The sequence below is a fragment of the Seriola dumerili genome, unplaced genomic scaffold (genome assembly GCF_002260705.1).
Source record: "Seriola dumerili isolate Sdu_G_001 unplaced genomic scaffold, Sdu_1.0 BDQW01000110.1, whole genome shotgun sequence".
NCBI classification, from domain to species: domain Eukaryota; kingdom Metazoa; phylum Chordata; class Actinopteri; order Carangiformes; family Carangidae; genus Seriola; species Seriola dumerili.
The window spans coordinates 9,893,714-9,914,947 of NW_019174365.1; the positions used below are offsets into that span (position 1 = coordinate 9,893,714).

Here is a 21,234-nt window from a genome sequence, read left to right on the forward strand (position 1 = left end):
AAATAGTACTTCACCATTATAATGTGCTTATCGGTCAATAATTGAGCACCACATTCTTCATGTAATATAGATGTGTTTTATTAGAAATAAGTCACATTCATTTTGTGCTGTGAAAACTGTACATTTACAGAAGGTAAAACAGAACATAAAAAGTGTAGTGACAATAGGATACAAATGGGTATTTAATACATGTAACTCGAGGTATGAGTTGGGCTGTGGGCAGGACAGAGGAATTCAAAGGGACAGGGGAATTGGCTGGTAGTACATACTGTTGAGTTACTGACAAGGTTATCAAAAACACACCGTTACAGAAGACATGAGGTTTAATTACCCATCGCTATACAGCGGAGAGTAATAACAAATATCCTGAAGCACAGTTTAGAGATATTCATAGGCTATCATTCATTCTATATAATGTTTGCTGTATAGAAGTACAAGTATCTACCTGTCACAGCTCCAAATATGGAGTCTTGTGCTAACAAATCTCTAGCGAATAAATTCCTTGAATTACTAATACAATATTCTCATAAAGCATCTATATGCTCCGTAAATATGAGGAAGATGGTATAAAAGTTTTGAAACATTGGTAAGAAAAAACTTCCTAAATCATAATATCAGTCTTGCTTGAGCATCAAGCACCCATCATATTGCACTATTTCACACTGATGGCTGAAAACACAAATGTGTTGAAGTCTCGAGGACCTGACGCTGCACTGGAAGTCACATCAGCGTCAGGAGCCTCTGTTCGGTCCAAGAGTCCTGCAAGGCTGAGAAACAAAAGGGCGATGATGAAAGGTCTCGCTGACCCCTTAAATCCATACGTGCGACATGGAAGAGCCTGCATCTTGTGCCAGCTGAGAGGGGGTGGGGGGGGGTGGGGTACAGTAACCCCTCCACCCACCATAACTTTTCCACCCAGCATTCCCCAGAGTGCACTGCTCTTCCCATGTGAGAGTCCGTGTTCATTCTGGTGCTGGTGCTTTGGTATCGAAGCAGAATGCTGGAGAAACCAGGACATGTTGCGTAACTAACCACCACTTCCATCACCACTCAGTATGTTTGTCCCGATGCAGTCCATATGGGCTCAGAACACATTACAGATGCACTGAGGCTTTTTTTTTTTTTTTTGAGCCTAATGTTTTATGTCTACAAAAACAATAGAACTTGTGCCTGATAGTCATGAGGGGAATGAAAAATCAAAATATAGACTATAAACTCAATAATGACAATAATAATAATAATAATAATCATAACACTGACAGTAATCATTGGAATAATAATATCCATGGTGGTAACAACAGTGAGAAGCACTATTAGCATGATTAAACCTGTTCTCCAGTAGAGGAGAGTTATTTTCTCAGTAGAGAGTCTCATATTCAGTTATGTTGAAGCAGTTCCAGGTATGAAGCAGTACAAATAAACACGCAAACTAATAAACTAAAATAAAATAACCCACGGCACAAAACCAAAATGTGTGTGCCATCTACCAAAGTGCAGAGTGTTGGACTCCAAACATGAAACTGATCCCTTATGCTCTCGTGCCTTGTCCTATTTTGGAAGGTAACTCGGCTGGTAGAGAAGCAGCCAAGAGTTCCGGTTGTTCCTCCCGAGAAGCAGGGAGGACACACCGTTTTAATATTATTAAATTTTTCTCCAAAGTTGAGTTGAAGGAAAAAAGAAGCACAGACATGTCGACCACATCTTCTGAACCCAGGCTGAAGGGGTTCAGTGAACTCCCAAGTGAAGCATTAATGGAACCACAACCAGTCCTGGTCCATGGAAACCACTGATCGCTCCACTAACCCTTCGCCCTTCGGAGCACTCGGACTCGAGATGCTTTTAAGTCCACACAGAGAAGCTACATTAAACATCCCATAACCACCAACTCCACTCTTCCATCCCTCCTTCTCTCCCTTACTTCCTGCTCTGGCTGAGGGTTTGAAGACATTGATTGTGGGACCTACTTTCTCACTTTCTCCCTTTCTTGGTTTCCTCTACTCTATCCATATAGGATCTCATTCCCAAACCAAAGAGGTGACAGAGGTGAAATCAGGTGGCTTCGCTCGCCCCCCCCCTCCCCCTCAGACCTCTGTCTGCAGGTCAATGATGTCCTGCCCCACTAAAGGGATGGTGGTGCTGGTTTTCTCCCAATCCACAGAGTGCAGCTCCAGAGGTGAGGCAGCTAGGGGCTCCAGGTCTTTGCGCACCCATGCAGGGGGCGACTGCGGTATTCCCCGGACTCCCTCCCATGGCCTCTCCAGTGGAGCCTGCTGTTTGTCCTGTTGAAGCACAAAGAGGAGCCACATTTAGCACTTGGTGTCACCCATTAGCCCTGAGCAATTCCTGATTTAATCAAAATGAAATGGGACTCATTACATCAAATGTGATTTTCTAATAATGAAAGTCATATTGTCATTTGGGGAAATTATTCCTCCTCGAGGCAAGTGTAATATCTGATGCTGTGTCTCGTCTATAGGCAGTAAATTTGAGATTTGTGTGAGGTTGTATATAAACACTCACGCTGTGGTTCGTTTTGTCACTTCCACCTGAAGACACACTCCATCTCACAGACTGTAAGAAGGAAGGAGGGAAGGAAGAAAATACATCCTTATTCAAATGACCTCAGGGTATTGACAACCACAGTTCAATACACAAGCCACTGGTTGTTTTATAAGGTCATTCTTACATCAACAAATCTTTCATTTTAAAAGTAGAATTGCCTCTGTTGTATTTCTCTTTTTTACAGTTTGTCCATATTGCTCTGCATTTCCTGGAAATTAATGTTTATGGAAATGGAGGATGAGCACATTATTCTGATGTGTTACCTTGCTGTCAGAGGCAGGTGACTCTCTGTCTTTCTCAGCATGATGTAGCTTCCTGTTTAGGTCCTGGAACATGTTCTGGTGGCGTTTCTTTGTGTGCATTATTTTCTACAGGAAGCAAAGAAAAACATAATTTACTCTCAAAATGTACGGAATCTATTATACATTTCATATCTATCACATGTTATTTTTAGTCTTTAGATCAGACAGCATTAAAACAATATTTACCTCAAAGTCCAACTCAGCATAACGGGATTTCTGTCTCTGCAAGGAAAAGACAGACAAAGAAAGGCGGTTAAGTCTCAGAAGAATATTAGAAATATTGCACAAAAATTCATGAAGCAACTATTCTGCGAGAGGTCACACTACTCCATCTATCTTACCTCCAAGGAGCTCATGGACAGTGTGGAGATGGTCTCACTCTTGGACATCATGGAGTTCATGGACTCGAAGGTGTTCTCCAAGCTGCTGTGGGTGATGTGAGACTCGCTGGACATATTGTGGATGTTCTGGATGGGAGAGTCTCTCTCTGAGTACGACACGCTGACCTGGTCGGGAGGGATCGACTTCATCCCGAAGGCAGCCTGGGGCTCGGCAAAGGGCCCGCCGAGGTGCATCAGCCTTGCCTGCGGCAGCTGCTCCACGCTGATGTTGTACTTTGTCGGGTCATCTTTGGGCTTGGACCTCAGGGTGGAGGTGGTGTTGGGCATGAGGACGTAGCCGCTGCCATCAGAGAGGCTGCCCTCGGCCTGAACCCGAGCGAGATCGGCATCCAGCTGCTTGAAGAGCTCCCCCTCGCAGACGTACACAGGTTTCCCGCAGGTTGGGTCGACTCCTCCGGCCAGCCGGCTCTTCTCTCTCTTCAGGGTGAGGGTGTGGCTGGAATATTCGGGAACGGCCTGCATGTGGCTCTTACTGGGGTTGGATGGCAGGGTGTGGAAGTTGGAGCCCATGGGGAGAGGCAGCTGAGGAGGGGGCATCTTCTCTTCAGAGGAGCTCTTCATTCCTTGTAAGAAAAAATGGTAAGAGAGTTAAAGAATGATCAAGAACCATGCCACGTCTAAAATATGGTTGCCACGTCTAAATACGGTTCAATAAACACAGTCTTTTTATGCATGATCAGATGTTTTAAGTGCAAGGCTCACAGAAATTGAAATGCAAATGGAAAAATGGTTAAGGGCAAGAAAAAGTTGATGCAAAAAGGGGCTTACCTTGTCTGCTCGAGTCTCCATCCTTTTCGTTATCAGACTGCTGATAAAAGAATAAAAGATGTTCTATCAGTGCTTAATGTATGCACATATCAATTTAGGGGTAAAATGCAAGAGGCACTCAAGACATTAAAAAGGCAATAAGCCAAGAAATTTACCATAAGCTGGGTGTGGCCATTGTGAAGGGAACTGCCAGAGTCTCCATTCCCATCGTCCTTGCGGTCAACTACTCTGCACTTTACAGCTTCTTGAACCTAATGGAAGGAGGTGGGGGAAAAAAAAAAAAAGTTCAAAAACACAGCTCATGTAACCTCATAAAGACAACCAACTAAACTTTTTTGTTTTAATGCCCATTACTTTATCTCATCTGAATGCTTTCTCTTACCTCTCTACGCAGGATGCAGTGAACCATGACAATGATGAAACCCTCCAGAGAGTCGAACACGGCAAAGAGGATCTGGAAGAGGGCAGAGCGGCGGTCGGTGATGGCCAGGACAGCGGACATCCAGGTGAGGGCCAACAGAGGCAGAACCACGCAGGAGCTCCACAGCGACGCGCTGCAGGGTGAGAAAACAACGGGTTAGACACGACAGGCTCATACAGGCCGCTTCTCTACAGGCAGAGCTCGACTCTCTCCTCTTGTTTGATTGTGAGCCTTGATATCAAAGCACATCATCAATACACCTGTAATGGGACTGATGAGGGCGATAAGCGCAATATTCTGGTGTACACAGAAGATCGATAAGACCTACCCAGCTCTCTCCTTCAGCTTCACGTCGGTGATGCCGTCCTTGGATACCAGCTTGTTGAAGACCAGAATACCAATGACCATATTCACCTGTTTGTAAGAAGAAAAAAACAAAAAACAAAAAACACATGGATGAGACAATGTAATAATGGGTAATGCATTTACAAATAGACTACGCATTATGATGGACCGGGAAGTCAGTATACACACCAAAACAACAGCTGCAGCAGGGCCAACAAAGGAGTAGAGGAGTCCACCCTCAAGAGACAGCCAGCAGCTAGAAAAACAAAAAGGAGGGAGAATATTAATGCTTGAGCTAAGGGAAGAGTTTCTCTGGTTGAATGCAGAGAGAAGGGAGGGAGCAGAAGTGGCAGGTTGAGACTTACTAGTTGACAGTGCCGTATCCCTTAGCTTTTGTGAATCCCACTGACACCGCCACCACCAGTGCAGGAAGGCCTGTAAGATAGAAAATGTGCAAGGGGGGAAAGTTAGAGTGTAAAAAAAAAAAAAAAAATAGAACAGAAAAAAATAGAAAAAAGCTATTGTGATGCGGAGGACAAAAACAAAAGAAGAGAAGAGATGAACCTAAAGGCAGGTGCTCTTACCCCAGCCTAAGCACAAGAAGCGCTTGCGGATGATGCGGTTGCGCAGACGACCAGTGACAGCCATGTAGGACTGCCAAGCTTCTGTCAGCACCCAGCAGAAAGAGGAGAGGAAAAAGAAGTGCAGGAAAGCAGCTACGAGAGTGCACACCACCTGTGGGAGCCCGGGAGGACGGAGAGATAAGGGAAGAGGAAGGATGAGAAATCTGTGTCAGTGGCACCGCTACTTCCAAAGTCCCCAAAGCAGCGAGTTTCAGAGAGGTTTAAAAAGGAAGAGGTTAGGATTGGCTAGAAGAAGTGCCGTACCTTGTTGCGAGCCTGAGTTTGTCCGACAAGGATGAGGGCATTGGAGCATATAATGGAGAGGCAGAAGTTGATGAGGATAACGGAGCGCTCGGAGCGGATGTACCTGGAGTTTTGAAAAGGGAGACGAAAGGAATGAGTTCCGGGGAGGATTACCAGAGCACACATCATATCCAGTCAGAGGCAGACGTGGCTAGAGTTTGCTCGTGCTCGTAGGGTTACTTACTTCCACACGGAGACGTAGATGATGATGAGGAGCAGCAGGGTGAGAGAGGAGACCCCACAGCCAACGATGAGAGTCACGGACGGGAGCAGTGCCTTGTCCATGATCTACAGAGAGGAGACAAGACCGAACATGCCTCTTAGAGCTGATTGCACACACGCATACACATTCATGCAGAGGGGAAACTGAGACCCACACGCATACACATGCACGCACTAGCGAAGCCTCTGGGTGTGCGCTATCTGGAATAGCAGACAGCTCCCTGTAGGCAAACAGTTGAATGGCACAATCAGGCCACGGCTGAGGCAAGGTGACCCCAAGGTGAACGCGTCAGAAAGATGGAGAGGCAAACTAAACAAATGGTCAGGGTCACTGCGTTTCTCCATTGAGCTTTTGAGTCAGCAAATGAGGCGAGGAGGACGCTGCACATATATCTCTATCTGCTAAGCGTGGAGGGTGGGGTGGGGTGTGGTGAGGTGGGTGTTGAAGTCCCAGGGGCAGTTCAGGGGGGAGTTGTTGTATTCAGTCATTAGTCTGAACTGCTACAACAACCTTCTAATAATACGTCAGATGTCCTGAGCTCATCTTTTCCCCTTCTCCTTTAGCATTTTCACACTATGTTGGCGTCGTGCATTGTGCCAACTAGCAGCTCCTTGCTCATCCCTGCAGGCGTGAACAGGTGGACCATTATCGCTTGTGCATTAATCTGCCACCACCTGCCCTTCTGATCTCTGACAGCAGCTTAGCGCCTGCCACTGCCAGCGGTGGTGACCGTCCCATGTTTCAAAGCAGCCCTGGCACCGGACCTCTGGTGGAGGAAACGGAGAAGGGATTGTCTTTTGCCCGTCTTCCCTGCTGCTCATTCACCCGGAGGGCCGATGGGTCACTGCCGCACACACAAATCTTAGCTCCTCCAGACTTCACAAAGCCCCTCGCTGCCTCGCTAACACACCTACAAATCACCAGCAGCTAATTGTGTGGTTTTACCGTCCGTCTCACACCTACTCTGGTGGCTTTAATAAGGCTTTGAGCTAATCTAACACCTCCGATGAAGTTGTCATCACCACAAAAGCATGTGAGGTAGATTACAGTTGTTTGGGCTGTGAATGGAGAAGTCCTCGTTGCCAAATGGCGAGATTATATTTTGGATAATGAGTTGAGAGGGAAACGGGCGAGAAAGGGCTAAGTGGCTCCAAAAGGTGAGTGAGAGAATGGCCTGAAATATAATAAATCTGCAGGTATCAAATTAGCACAGACAGAGGGGAAAGACATGGACACCGCTTTGGCCTTCATTTGATTTATGATGGTCATAAATTCTTATATTGCAAGCGTATGTGAAGCATAGCTTCTAATACTTCTGCCATTGTTGATAGTGTCTCAGAATTTAAATGGTACAACATTGAGCCTTGCAGGATTGTTCCTCTCCGTCTCAATATATGCCCCACATAGACTCGACTGATATCAAAGCACAGCTGGTGAAGGCCGGCCTACGGCAGCCAAAGACTAATTTAGTGTGGCAAATTTGTTTCAAAATCTAGCCAACTACATCAGAAGCGCCCCAAAACAGATGGCAGATAGCAGAGTGGTGAGCAGTCTTTTTGCTTCAGCCTTTACCGTATCTAGGAGAAGAAAAAAAAAAAAATATATATATATATATAACGCGGGTGATACAGTATGTTCTGTTCCCTCTCTTCCCAATCTCTATATCTGGGTTGATGCTTGCACCGCAGGTCTCTGAGTGAAAGCCAGACAGCCAGTTTGACCTAAATATGAAGCATGTCTTCTGTCTGTCCTTGACTGAATCACGTGTGCTAATTCTGAACAAATCTGAAGCAGGAAAAGGAAGAAAAATGTGCAGAGAAACCCTTAGCCATTTTTTTTCCTTTTTAGGGTGTTGGTTGGTTACACCGCTGGTCAAGGGCATTTGCTGTACTAACTATGCGGGCTACTCCCCCTGGACCACCATGTTTCCGACACACATGATGCTACAGGAGTCTTGAGCCCTGACCATGTTGAATGAGAGATAACACACTGCAGTATCTGGCTCTTTTTTTCAAATCTCCTCACTCCCTTCTCTCTGCATTTCGCTTCTCGCTGGTGTTGCTCATGTGGCTCGCAGGAAGATGTTATTGAAAATGTCCACAGCACACATCAAAGGATGGATGGAGAGGCGGGGTTGGGGGGTGGGGTGGGATAGGGTGGGGGGGGGGCATCAGGGCATGACCAGACGTCTGTCTCTCATTGGTCCACCTCACTGGCATTTTCAGACTTGCTGCTGTGGCCGAAGAGGAAGAAGGAGGAGGAAGAGGAGGAGGAGGAGGAAGGGATAAGGGGGGGGGGGGATGTAATCGAGAATTCAGATATATTGGCAGACGAAATGATTGGCGCAGCTGCCTTTTTACTGTCGCGGGAGGTTGAAACGAGGGGGTATGTGAAGCCTCTAACAAATACGGGAGGCACTGTCCAGACTGGCAACAGCAGGACAAATCAAGTCTAGGATGTAAACAACAGGTTGGAGAGAGAGAGAAGAAGAAGACGAGGCTGAACTGGTTTAGCAGCAGAAAAACACTGCAGTCCAAACACCTAATCTGTTGTGCCACCGACTGCACACTAAATAAAAAGGAGGAAATGAACTAAATGTGCACTTAAAATATACATTTCCTCAAGCTGATAGACATCTGTTGATAGTGTTTTGTGTGTGTGTGTGTGTGTGTGTGTGTGTGTGTGTGTGTGTGTGTGTGTGCAGCAGCAGTCAGATGCACAGCAGAGATGGACAGACCATTTCCTCTGTCCTGGGGGGCTGTTCAGAGAAGAGAGGAGGGAGCTGTGTGAGAGTGTGTGTTTTTCCCTCAGCATCTCAGTTAGGGCTATCAAAAAAAAAACAAAAACAAAAAAAAACACACAGGCCGAGTTTGCCTGCAGAAGCCGTTACCAAGGCAACTGGAGAGCGAGCAGGCAGCTTTAGAGGCAGCACAGTCTACAGGGGGAAAATTACACATTGTCTTTGCGCATGAAATACAACAATGCGTAATGTTAGATTTCGGTAAGCAAAGCATCCGCTGCGCACAAGTCCCCCCCCCCCCCGCACTAACTCTGTATACTTAGGATAAACATGCATAATTCAAAATCCTGCATAATCGGAAATTAAATGGTTACAGAATGATCGGAAAGTCATTGTGAGTGATTGATAACTCGGGATCAATGTTTCTTAATCGTCACCTACATAAGCTATTGCTGCAATAGATTTAACATTATTTTGTCAATTATGCAGCTTATTGCAAAGCAAATAGGCATCAAATTGACGCACTCGTGCCCAATCGACATGCAACGATGCAAATCATACTGATTTCATTTTAAAGCCAAAAATGTAATTCCTGCATATCAACACGTTGCTCAGTTATTTCCACTCAATTAAAAAAAAAAAAAAAAATCAGGTTGGCTGCAATTCTCCGATCAGCGGCACCTGCACGGAGACAAAGAGGCTCTGGCAGCAGCGGCTACAGCAAACCGATCGAAAACAACAAGTACTATACGTTCACACTGCACCGCATTCACACACACACGCATCACACGAAACATTCAAGATGTTGATGTTGGCAAAAGAAAAAAAAAAGACAAGCGAACATTTGTGAAGAGACAGGAGACTTACCGAGTCGAAGTTGATGCGCGCTAAAATGGCGAAGGTGGAGGGGCTGTCACACACGCATTTGGTTCTGAATGAATGAACGGGGACCGATCTGCAGCTCCGAGCAGACCAAGACCCAAGCAGAGAGGAACTGCACAGGGAAGGAGAGGGAAAGGCAGCGACGGGTTAGGAGAGGAGAGATCTGACTAATCTCTCATGTGAATGCCACATAATGTTTTTTTCTTTTTTTTTTTTTACCCCCCCCCCCATATTTAGAAAATTGTGCTTATGATTGGCATATCTGAATTGAATTTTAAATAACGCCAATGCATAGAAAAGTCATAGTTTTCACATTTTACATAACATTTAAATACTAATATATTAGTTCTGTGATCCAGTGTGAGAACAATAAATATTATTTTAAATAACAGGAGGTGATCAGTTGCAGCTCTTTGATGATGATGGCTTTCACATTTAAGTGATTAATAGCCATCTGTGCCATGATGATAGGCCTTCATACATCTCATTATTAGCATTATCTGTACCATTTCTTGTTATGGTTAATGTTTCCTCAGTAGACAGAAGATTAATGGCAACACTTGGGCAGTGCACTGGAGACAAAGGGACAATGTGTTCTTTCTTTTCAAGGATGGGAGAACCACCTGGATTATGATGTTTTCTTTCTCTGTTGTGAGGAAATCTACACTGCACTTTATCAGTGTACATAAATTAAGGCATTTTTGACCTTATATATGTGCAGGATTTGTTCCTATTAAACTCTCTTGCTAAGTGCTAAGTCTGATCAGACAAAAAAAAAAAGAATCCATTACATTACAAAGTAAAATCAATAATGAGTGCTTCTTTCATAATGAGCCCATCTTTCAAATGAGATGCACTTAAACAATGAGTTCGAATCAACTTCTACCAAAACACTGGATCCACAGTATGTTGCTACAGATGTTCTGAGACTTCAGCAGAACAAATCAAGATCTGCCTTCTGTGTGTGAGCAGCACAAGCAGCAGATGCCAGAGAGCACAGAGGAGGTTAGGGCAATGAGCGGCAACTCCAGGCTCCTACTGGCTGGTGAACACAAAGGGGCATCATAGCCAGCGGGTGCAAGCCTGGTACAGAGTGTCATGGGTGGGAAAAATCATCATGGCATTTATAAACTGCAATGGCATCCAAGTATAGGCTTGGCTGCACCGTTTAATGCGTGCTAATGTTGAAAAGGTTGTCATATCATGTAGATGGGTTACATGTTGTGTGGTGATGTGTGATGCAGAGCTTTTCTCTATCCTCCGCTTTCATGTCTCAAAAAGCTGAAGATCATTCTATCTGTATCCATCTGGTTAAATCTGAGTGGCAGAGGAGATAATTGACTTCTTCCTGTGATCAGAACGCTCACAAACATATGCAGCTCTGCAAACAAGCATTGACCCCAAACTCTGCCCCCAGCCAGAGCTTCCTCCTCTGCCATTTCCACGGCTTCTATCCTGCCATTAATCACATCCGCTGTCAAAAATGAATCTAATTTGACTAGAGGCACATTGCCCTCTCTCCGAAAGTAAATGAGTTAATTACATTTTCTCCTTCGATTCATTTTTGCTTTTGCTTTGACTCTAGTTGTTATGGTTTATGTGAAAAAATATATGTGTGTGTGTGTGTGTGTGTGTGTGTGTGTGTGTATAGGGGGTTGGGGTGTCTGGGCATAGGTGCATTCTCATCCTCCACAAGTGCACAAATCTATCTAAATGCAAATGGTGCACCTGTGTATTCTTCAGGAGGGCAGAGTGTAGCCTGGGGCTGTTTGATCCAGGCCAGGCCACCAGGAGCCGCTTTCATAAGTCATTCAAATGCACGTAAGCATCTTTAAAAACTCCCAAGCGCCACAGCCTTTATCTGTGGCAGTGACATATGAACATGGCTGAGAGGAGAGGGAGGGAGAGCTGCCATTGTCTTTAGATTGAAACTCTGTGCTGTGCCCTATAGGGATGCTGCGTTCAAGTGTTGCCTGCGTATTTTTCCCTCCTCAGGATGCTTTAAGCAATGCAGGAGACCATTAGATCTCAGCGGAGTGTCACTCAGCGAAGGACCACTGTGGGTCGTTGGCGTTGTCATTCCTTAAGTCTGTGTGTCATGCAGTTAAGTATGTCAGACAGCTGAGTGAAGCCCGTCGCTTCTGGCTGGGAGATGGGCCGACATGTTGTGGCATTGCTCTGTCCCCCTTGTCAGAAATGACTGAGAAATGGCTGAGGTGAGTGTACGATCAAGGGCGGTTGAATATTCATATGCAGTGACCGAAGGAACCAACAAGCCCACGGATCGGCTGATGAGGCCACCCAGGATAGGAGAGAGATGCGAGAGCGATGGTTAGATGCACGTTTACAAGGAAAAACAACTGTGGTCAACACTTACGCTTCGCTCTCGTCCCATGAGAGGCACGTCTCATTCATGGTGCCCTGCAAAAAAAAAAAAACAGAGAAGCAGATGGAAGACGTCAGTGTGAGGAATCTCTGCAGAAAAGGGAAACGTGTAGGTTGGGACACTGTACTACAAAACGTGTGAGATGCAACAGCTTGCCGCCAGCCACCTGCCCACATTTTCTCGCCACCCTCCCCCGTAATACATGTGCGAAACTAAAAACAGCTTCTTGTCAGCTACAGAGACCAATTACTGCACATGACTTGTCATCATCATCATCATCATCATCAACTGACCGTTTGGTTACTCTGTTCTTTGCCGGGTTTCAACTGACAGCAAGTATACGTAAAATCCACAGTGTCACTGCAAATGTCAACCAAATGTCAGGCTCTGTGCATTGCGGTGAGCGAACACCCGGAGGCGGGGGGGGGGGGCTGATATTTTTTCTCATAATGCTCCATTAGATGGGGTAATCATTAGAGGCTTACATTCTGGAGGTGGGGGAACTCGATCTCAACGGGGGACGACAAGAGAGATGTTGTGGGGTTGACGATCACTGTCACCACCTTGGAGTTGAGCAGGGTGGTGTTACTGTGGAGAAAGAGGAAATGACACAGTCAGCGTGGTGCAAGTGAGACATTATAGCATGAATCAATGTGGTCAAGGTGATGTGGGGTATTTGTAAGGCCTTATATTAAAAGATGAGACAATAAATGTAGGAGAAAATATAGAGGTAGCGAATCTTTCAGAAAGGAGTGCCATCTTGTGACTACAAAATGTATTTCATGGAAGGCCAGTTTCATACACAAAATTTGTATTACCTCTGGAAGGACAGGATAGAAGCGAGGTTTCTGTAGAGGACGATGCCAGTCACAAAAGCATCATTGCCATCTGGAAAGAATAAAATGCATGCTTGGACTCAAATTCATAAGACTGAACATCAGTTGATCTTCAAAGAAAATTTTTGTTGATATCTCTTACCAGACTGTTTAATGGACAAAGCATCACGGGAAACTGAGATCTTCTCCTCGGAGGTCCTAACCCAGTCCAACATGCCCCTCCAGCCCTTCACAGGGAAGGTGAAGTTGGAGTTTGTAGTTGCCGGGCGCTTGTGGATGCTCAGCACTAAGACGGGCGGAGATTGACAGACAGAGGCTTAGTTAGTGAAAAAGCACTTAGAGGTCATCTAACTCTACGCAGTTTCTTATCTACACTGCGTTGGTTTAAGAATCGTCTCAATGAACTGAAGCAAACGCTGCCAAGGACATTTTTGTTTCATGCGTCACGTGTGTCCGACCGGAGAAGTGATCTCCCACTAAATCCAGTGAGGAATGTCACCTTCACTGAGCCAAAACAGCCCCACAAGTCACAGTGATTCAGAGTGTGAACTTTACAGTTACTCTTACAGTGCCGTATTCGACAGATTGATAAGTTCGTGTATGTGTTCTGTGAAATATACTTATGATTAGATGCACGACATCTTGGGAGATGGCACAAGTGATATGGTATCGCTCATGGGCTTGACACACTGTCAAAGCGATAACTGATGCATTCTGCTGCTGCTCGCATGGACTCGGATTCAGAGGGCGAGATTAAGATTGATGCACTCTCTGGCTGCAGAAAGGACAAATCATCCTGACTAGACATGAGCAGAGAGCAGCTGGCAGAGGAAATTAAGGCTCACCAAAATTCTCGGTGACTTCATAAATGTCCTGGAAGCCGCTCATTTGCATACCGATCATGTTCACAAAGTCCTCCACAAGGCGGAGGAACTCCTTAATGCTGACACCCATCTGCAGAAAACAAAAAACAAAACAGAAGGAAGGAGAGATTTAAGAAGAGGGAAAGTATGAGGAAAGGGCAGTGGCACATTCATCTAGTTTCTTTACATGCAACTAACAAGGTTATTGATTTCATGTCCATATCTACATTTCCTATTCTTGTGTCAGTCCAGCTTGTATTTATTATTTCAGAGCTCTCAGTATTAGAGTGAAAAAAAAAAAAAAAAACACTTCTTGCTGCTATGCAACCTCCAAACTTCCTTAAGGCCATAAATGGGCAGACTGTTGATTCATACTCTGGTTTTTTTGTCCTCTCCCACTCGCTCAGAGGAAGGGAGGGCTGCCTGACTTGCGTGTCTCTGACGCAGAACTGCAGTGATGTGGGCGCAAAGGTGTGTGCTTCTATGCGATGTGCTGTCTGCGTCCCCTTACAACTGCCATCGGTATGTAAGATGGCATGTAAGAGACTCGCAGATTGCAAAGTGGGCGTAGTGACTCTCCTGGATTCAGCCTCTCTCGCTGTCACCTTTTGAGTGTTCGCTTTCTCTGGTCGCAGTGGCCTTGCTATTTCACCATCCAGTTTTCAATTTGTGCACAAATATGGGTTTCACGCTCTGCAGTGGAAGCCTTCTGTTTGTCTAATTTTTTTTTTTTTTGTTGTTGTTGTTGTTGTAAACAGACAGTTTCTCAGGGAACTTTATTAGTAGGAACTGTTTCCTCACTCACTTTAACAGGAACACAGAGAGTGCCATGAAATGGGGGGGGGGGCAATATATCAACAGGTGGCCAAACTAGACAAAGTCCTGTTTAGTCTGTTGGAAGAATAACTTAGGAATTAATAAAAAAAAAAAAAAAAAGAAAAAAAAAGGTAGTGCTAAATGATAAGTCAGGCTGTAGATGTTTAATTTAATGCTTTTTTTTCTTGTAATTGTCTAATCTGAGATACTTTTTAACTCTGGACGTCATATTCTTATTGTATTCAAATCGTGGGAGTGTTAATCAGCCCAAGCACGCCAGTCATTGATACTCTCTCAACTCTCTCATACACACCCCAACAACTCTCTCTCTCTCACTCAAATTGTCCCACACACACTCATCTCATCACAAGAACATTAGCATGACAGACTTATTTTTTCCCCCCTCTCATACAAACACCCTCTTCTCACGTACCAGCTGTGCCTCTTCCCATTTGTCACGATGTTCCTCCTTCAGTAAGTTGCTGATGGTCTGGACGTAATTCTGCAGATCATTAAATGGAGTCAAAGGTGTAAGAAGATACCAAATCCATCTTAATTAGAAACTATTTTTGGCCAGAGAAGCATAAGAGAGGTGATGTTATTATTTCTTAAATATGTACATATGTAGCACGTTGTTGAGAATGAAAGAATCCTTTCAGTGGTTAACTAACAAGAGCTCATCTTACCGCGACATCAGCGTTGCTCAGTCTCAGCCTGGTTCCCTTGTACAGTTCGGTGGTGTTCTTCAGGATTTCCATGATGGCCAAGAGGTCGCCGCTGTACTTGGCTCCTTCATCAGAGGAGAATCTCAGGCGTGAAATCACCTCAGCGACCCCGTCCACGCTCTGCCCCATCTGCGCTTTGGAGATGTAGTCCCTTGACTACAGAAGACAAGTCAAGAGGTTAATCTGACCCTCTGACATTCGCTGGTTTGACTGCACTACTAAGAAATTAGCCCTATTAAGAGATGGGGCATTTAACATTATCATCAGGGCAGCATCTTACCAGCATCTGAATGTTGTCATAGTTCTCAGAGACACACTTGATGTGAGTTGGGCTCTCCCAGGAGGCAAGACCTACGGCGTCCAGGGTGCACCGGCGCAGAATCATACCTGTTCATGAAAGAAAGTCCTTGTAGTTGGCATGACAAACAGTTTTACATATCCAAGCAAAGCAAAGTGAAACAAATCATCACTGTCTTCACTGCCACTGTACCTGAGGCATCAGAAGGGCAAGCGATGGCAGCCATGTCTCCAGCGGGGGTTTTCTTCCACACAACATCTCCAGTGTTCTGCTCAGGGCAGATCTCATGGGGCTCTGAAAGGTTACAAGAATAATGCATGATGCGATGACTAATTTATTTGCTAATTGGACTGTATTATAGTGAAGCCACGCTTATCCATCATCCATTGCTACGTATTAGAGTCACTAACCAGGGCATCTCTTCTCATTGCAACGCCTCTGCTCTCCCTTTTCACCGGGGCAAGGTTCTCCACCAAAGAAAGGCCCCTCACAGACTCTCTGTCTCTGCTGAATGCCTCCACCGCAAGTCTTGCTGCAGCTGCCCCATGAGCTCCATGCATGCCAGCGTCCATCAACTAAAGACACAATATTGCACAACATGAACTCTGGGCAGTGATATGTCTACTTCATATATATTTTTAATTGGACTTGAGTGTTGCTTGAATCTGAAAATACAGTTTCTTTCTTCTTTTTTTTTTTTTTACCGGGACAGTCTTTCAGGAAGCAGTTGCTCATCTCTTTCCAGCTGCCGTGGCACTCAGAGCCGCCGTAGGATGGCCCGTTGCACTCCCGTGTTCTCTGCATGGTGCCGTTAGAGCAAGAAGCAGAGCATGCACTCCAGGCAGACCACTCGTTCCAGTATCCGTCCACTAGAGGGAAGCAGATGAACATACACGCAGACAGAGTTATAGTGGGTGCAAGGACAAGACAGACCCTCAGGCCACACAGGCATCACGGCACACTCACTGATGCTATTAACATTTCACATGACCTACTTTAGCTGAGTTTAAGTGAAACAGAAAGTTGGAGCTCGGTTATCTGTCGTCCAAGCATGACTGTATGTGCCTCTCAACCTCTTATATCCACTGTCCTTAAAACTAAAATCAAGTTTATCTCATAATGGACATTAGATTTCAGTTTGGGAGTATAATGGTCTCAAAAGATCAAAACACTTCAAAAATAGAAGAAAAAAAAAATCAATCACAATTCCTATTATATGTTGCCTTGTAAAATAGATTTAAAAAATAGTGTGCAGTCTTAAAAACTTAGATTGGTCAAAATAAAATTTCTATCATGCTAAATAGACCATTAAGGCATGACTTAATTTCCTGAGTCTTTCAGTTTCAAATGAAATATGCAATCATCTCTCAATAATGACTTTGCCTAACAGCCCATCCTGTGTGTCAGACACTGGCAGTAATTGAGCTGTGGTGCACAGAGAGACATCTGCTGATGCTAATGTGCAACTGCAGCAAAAAAGTCACTTCTCAACTAACAGCACATGTAGTACTTATGATAATCACCAAACCTGGTGTGGAAAAGGTGTACAATCTGTGCAAACTGCAGCTGTGACTTCTAAATGAGTTCAGTCCTGTTTGCACATGGGTAGGTGGCAAAGTAGGAATGAATTAAGCTTCTAATATGTTGAGTGACCATGAGCAAAGTATGAGTCACTGACAGTTATTACAAAGCTACTGACTAATCCCCCACAGAGGCTTTTATTGTGTTGATGCGTCAGATGTCAACCTGCCACTGCAGTTGCTGTTTATGACAGTGGTGATGCCAATAAGTGGTCTCATTAGCTCTTATATATGAATCAGTTAACCGAACGATCACATATCACAGCCAGAGTCAGTTGTCTTGGGTTTTTAAGTATGGTAGCAGATGATTACAGTGATTCATAGAAGAAACAACAATTATAATCTGTTTTTTTCTTTTGCATTATATATATATATATCCACGAATACGAGTCTGCAATGATTTCAGATCCCTGACTCACCTGGGCAGACAGCGATGTTGCAGAACTTGGTTTGTCTTGTAGGGCCGCGGCAAGGCTCTCCTCCATTCTGGGGCAGCTTGCATGTGCGGGTACGGTCGCGGTAACCACGACCACATGTGGATGAGCACAGGCTCCAGGGGGTCCACTCATCCCAAGCACCATCCACTGCACATGGGTTACAAACAGGTATTGTTTGATGAAAGAAGTTGGAATTTGTGGTATTGTGACTCATTTTGAGGTTTCACAGGCTATGCACTACAGGCATATTTTGTAAACTCTCCACTAGGTGGGGCAGTCCTCCACACAATCCCTACATCTACAAACTATTAGGGAACTTTACTTGATATTGAATTGCAGCCTCTTTTCTGCAATCAAAATCTCAGTGTGTGAAAGCTCAAAAATGCCTCTCTCGCTTGTCTGCTTTTCTGCATCTACTTTTCCTTTGGGACTGATACTGTACAAATGGAAATCATTTAGGGATAATGGCTTTTACCTCAATTGCGTACTTCAGAAAGTGCAGTCCTAACATTTTCTCGCTCACATCAGAGAGGAAGAACCAGACACTCACCGGGGCAGACGACTGTGTTGTTGCAGGGCCGGTTCTCACGCAGGGGTCCAGTGCACTGGGTGGTGAAGGAGGAAGTAGCGCAGACGCGGGTACGGCTCTGCCATCCCTCCCCACAGGTGACTGAACACGAACTCCAGGAGGACCACTCGTCGGTCTTAGTGTCTACAGTGGAGAAAACATGAATTAGGGGGTCTGCACACCAAGCAATAAACACTCAAAAAGATTCTCTGGTCCACCTTTAGCATCTGTGGTTGAACTGTTTTCTTTTTTTTTTTTTACAGTAAGCCATTGATTCTTTGCATTCACCTCTGCAAAATCTGCATTATGTATAAATTAATAATCCCCAACTACACCACAGTGTCTAAAATGTCCATTAACCACCTTCCTATCTCACCTGTTTGAGTTGCAACAACTCCATGGTGGGTATCATCAACATTGTCTCTCTTCAAACCAATGATGGCCCGCAGACCCTGGCTCCTGTTGCGCTCCTTGCCTGAGAGAATTTGAAAATTGCATGATTATTGCATTGCATCCGAGCCATCTGCAGCCAAGTGCTCCCGGCTGAATGACTAAATGACAGGTGGGCTTACCAATGCAGGGCTGAGGGTTGCAGGCCCGCCCCTCTTCAACTGTTCCCTCGCACACACTGTCCTCGGGCTGGCAGGCTCTGCTGCGCACCTGGACTCCGCCGCCACATTCCTGGCTGCATACGGACCAGCGGCCCCAACCAGCCCAGCCCTCTGCAAGGAAGGCATGAGAAAAGATATTGAGCAAGGTTTGGAACTGGCACTGAATGAAATTACAGCATTATAGTTAACATTAGGTTGTGTGAAACTTTCTTTGTACAAAAAGTGTGCAAAAGCATGACTCAAAAAACCCTCCCTTTGTAAACTTGTAAACTTCATATGTAAGAAGAGGAAGTGAGTAATATTTGTTTTATGCGTGAAGAATGAGCGAGGACGATTCTTTGTGAGCAGTACCGAGCACTCACGCCGATAGATATTTCATTTGAAATGGTGATTGTTCGCTTTTAACCACTCACTGTGTGAACCACGGCAGAGCGGTGTGTAAGGCTGACAGGCGGGTTGCTATGACGACCAGAAGTGCTGCACTTCGATTTCCGCTGCCAGCTGACTGTGAGCTCTTTGTGCTCTTTTCTGACCCCCCCCAACCCAATCCAACCCACCCCATCCATCCTAACACACAAACATGCCCTCTATCTCTCCACAACCTCCGACTCCTTGCCAACCTAACATGCCTACCTAAGACAAAATGGAGAGCTGGTGATGTGTGCAGTTCAGGGGATCCTGCCACTTAGGCCTTAAGGTGCACTGGCAAATCTGTAACACCTTTCATTTACTTCTCATTACTCTGTGGTGTCAGAGTGCACATCCTCCGCCTGTGCCCCTGCTCCACAGACATGGATCATTACCCTCAGCAGCTCCTAAGACACAAACACTGAGTGATTGCAGGGCTGGAGACAGCCTGCAGAGCTGTGGGACCTTGGAGAACATGATCCCCCCATAAACAGTCTAACAAGGTGGAGGTCTTTACAAAACAACACAACAAACACAAGGGAACACCTTGGTTTTGTTTGAGGTGAGATGTTTGGTTAAACATCTTGTTTTTCCATCACATTTTAAAAAGTTTACAAACCAAAAAAAACAAAAACCTAACGTATTACAAACTTACTGATAATCTCAGCATCGCGTCCATTGTCTCTGGGAACTGGAAGGCATCTCTCAACGTAGACACCGCCCCTGTAGCAGCTTCCTGGTTTCCTCTTTGGGGCCTCCCAGCACTGGCAGGGGGTGTTCATGATGCCACAGGGATTATCATGGGTGCTACTGGACAGGCATTTCTCCAGCCACTGGCACAGCATCTGGCAGGCGGGCATACTTGGGTTCCTCTTCCCCACGACCAGAAACTCGGCCTTGAAATCGCTGACATCACTCTCTCCCTCCACAATCTCCAGTCCGTTCCTTGGTGCCACTTTGCGAATCTGCAGGAACTGCTTGCTTGACTCCAGGTAGGTGACAGTGGTTGAAGCGTCGCACAGCCTGACCACCTCGTCGAAGCTCTCCATGCCCAGGTAGGTGCGGGAGGTCTCGATAAAGGAGTCGAACTGGAAGGTCCTGATCTGGCGGGGCACGCAGGAGTCGGTGGGCTTGGTAATTTTCATGTAGACGGTGTAGCGGCGAGGATCAGGGTTCTGCAGGGTCCAGGAGCATGGTGTGGAGGGCAGGGTGGTCGTAGAGGAGAATACACCGAAGAAGCGACTCTGTTCCAGGGTGGCGCAGGTGGCGGAGGCCGGGCCGGAGGGAGTGCAGGAGGTCAAACCGAAGAAGAGCAGGATGAGGGCCACGCAGGGGCCGGTAAGAGCTGACCGCGCCATTGGGTCGGCTTTGACAGACGATGTTGATGTTCTTGTTTCTGTGATTGCTGGTTTAACCAGGTTGTTTCTTTGAATTCTTTGTTGCAAGTTACTGCACTTGCTTCAGATCTTCGGACTTATCTTCACAACCCCTCTTGCAGAATTGATGGACTTGTAGGTTTTAGTGCTTCAGACAATCTGTCATGTCTGTATCAGCGAGGAAGCTGCAGAAAATTGGGGAATGAAGAAGAGGGAAAAAAATCTGTCAGTGTATTCCAACATCTAAATAATTAGAAAAAACCCCAAATATATACATATATATATATATATATATATATATATATATCAGTATGCAGGAGAAAAAGCTTTCTCCACAATAAAGGCATTTTTTCACAATATTCATGAAATGCATTTTAATTGGACCCACTGTCGAACTGATATTTATGCATCAGGGATTTGCCTCTTATCAGTATCACAGTGTTTCAGGGCAGATTCGATGATCTAAAATGCCCAGTTCTTCGGGACATAATTGCTCCGGTACTGCAATTACAGTCCTTCACAGCAGGCTGGTATCTCCAAGCCCCTGCTCTTTCCTCCCACACACTGAACTGAACTGCGAATCATGTGCGTCAGTCTGACGTCCATAGAAGCATTGCCACTGGCAACCACAGACGCTTATTAGTTCCGTTATTTGTACAATGCACTCCTCCTATTGAGTGGTAAACAAGAGAAATGGATAGTCTGTGTCAGTGGCAAAGTGTGATTACATACCCTGCTGTAGGGTTTCATAAAGTGCATT

General features: G+C 45.3%; 1 protein-coding gene across 1 annotated transcript; it reads right to left on the minus strand.

The window, feature by feature from the left end:
* Positions 1-80: 80 nt before the first annotated feature.
* On the minus strand, positions 81-20,456 carry LOC111223130 (brain-specific angiogenesis inhibitor 1-like). The gene is given in 31 exon segments (XM_022747158.1): positions 81-2,279; positions 2,521-2,571; positions 2,826-2,930; positions 3,051-3,086; positions 3,206-3,828; positions 4,034-4,070; positions 4,189-4,284; positions 4,416-4,587; positions 4,702-4,868; positions 4,989-5,055; positions 5,165-5,234; positions 5,384-5,534; positions 5,687-5,789; positions 5,910-6,013; positions 9,556-9,682; positions 11,948-11,991; positions 12,442-12,544; positions 12,775-12,844; positions 12,935-13,078; positions 13,638-13,746; positions 14,905-14,973; positions 15,158-15,352; positions 15,477-15,583; positions 15,687-15,788; positions 15,905-16,069; positions 16,199-16,363; positions 17,494-17,658; positions 18,062-18,223; positions 18,456-18,546; positions 18,632-18,801; positions 19,754-20,456. Coding segments are annotated over 31 exon segments (4,671 nt in total). The 3' UTR covers positions 81-2,081.
* Positions 20,457-21,234: the final 778 nt, after the last annotated feature.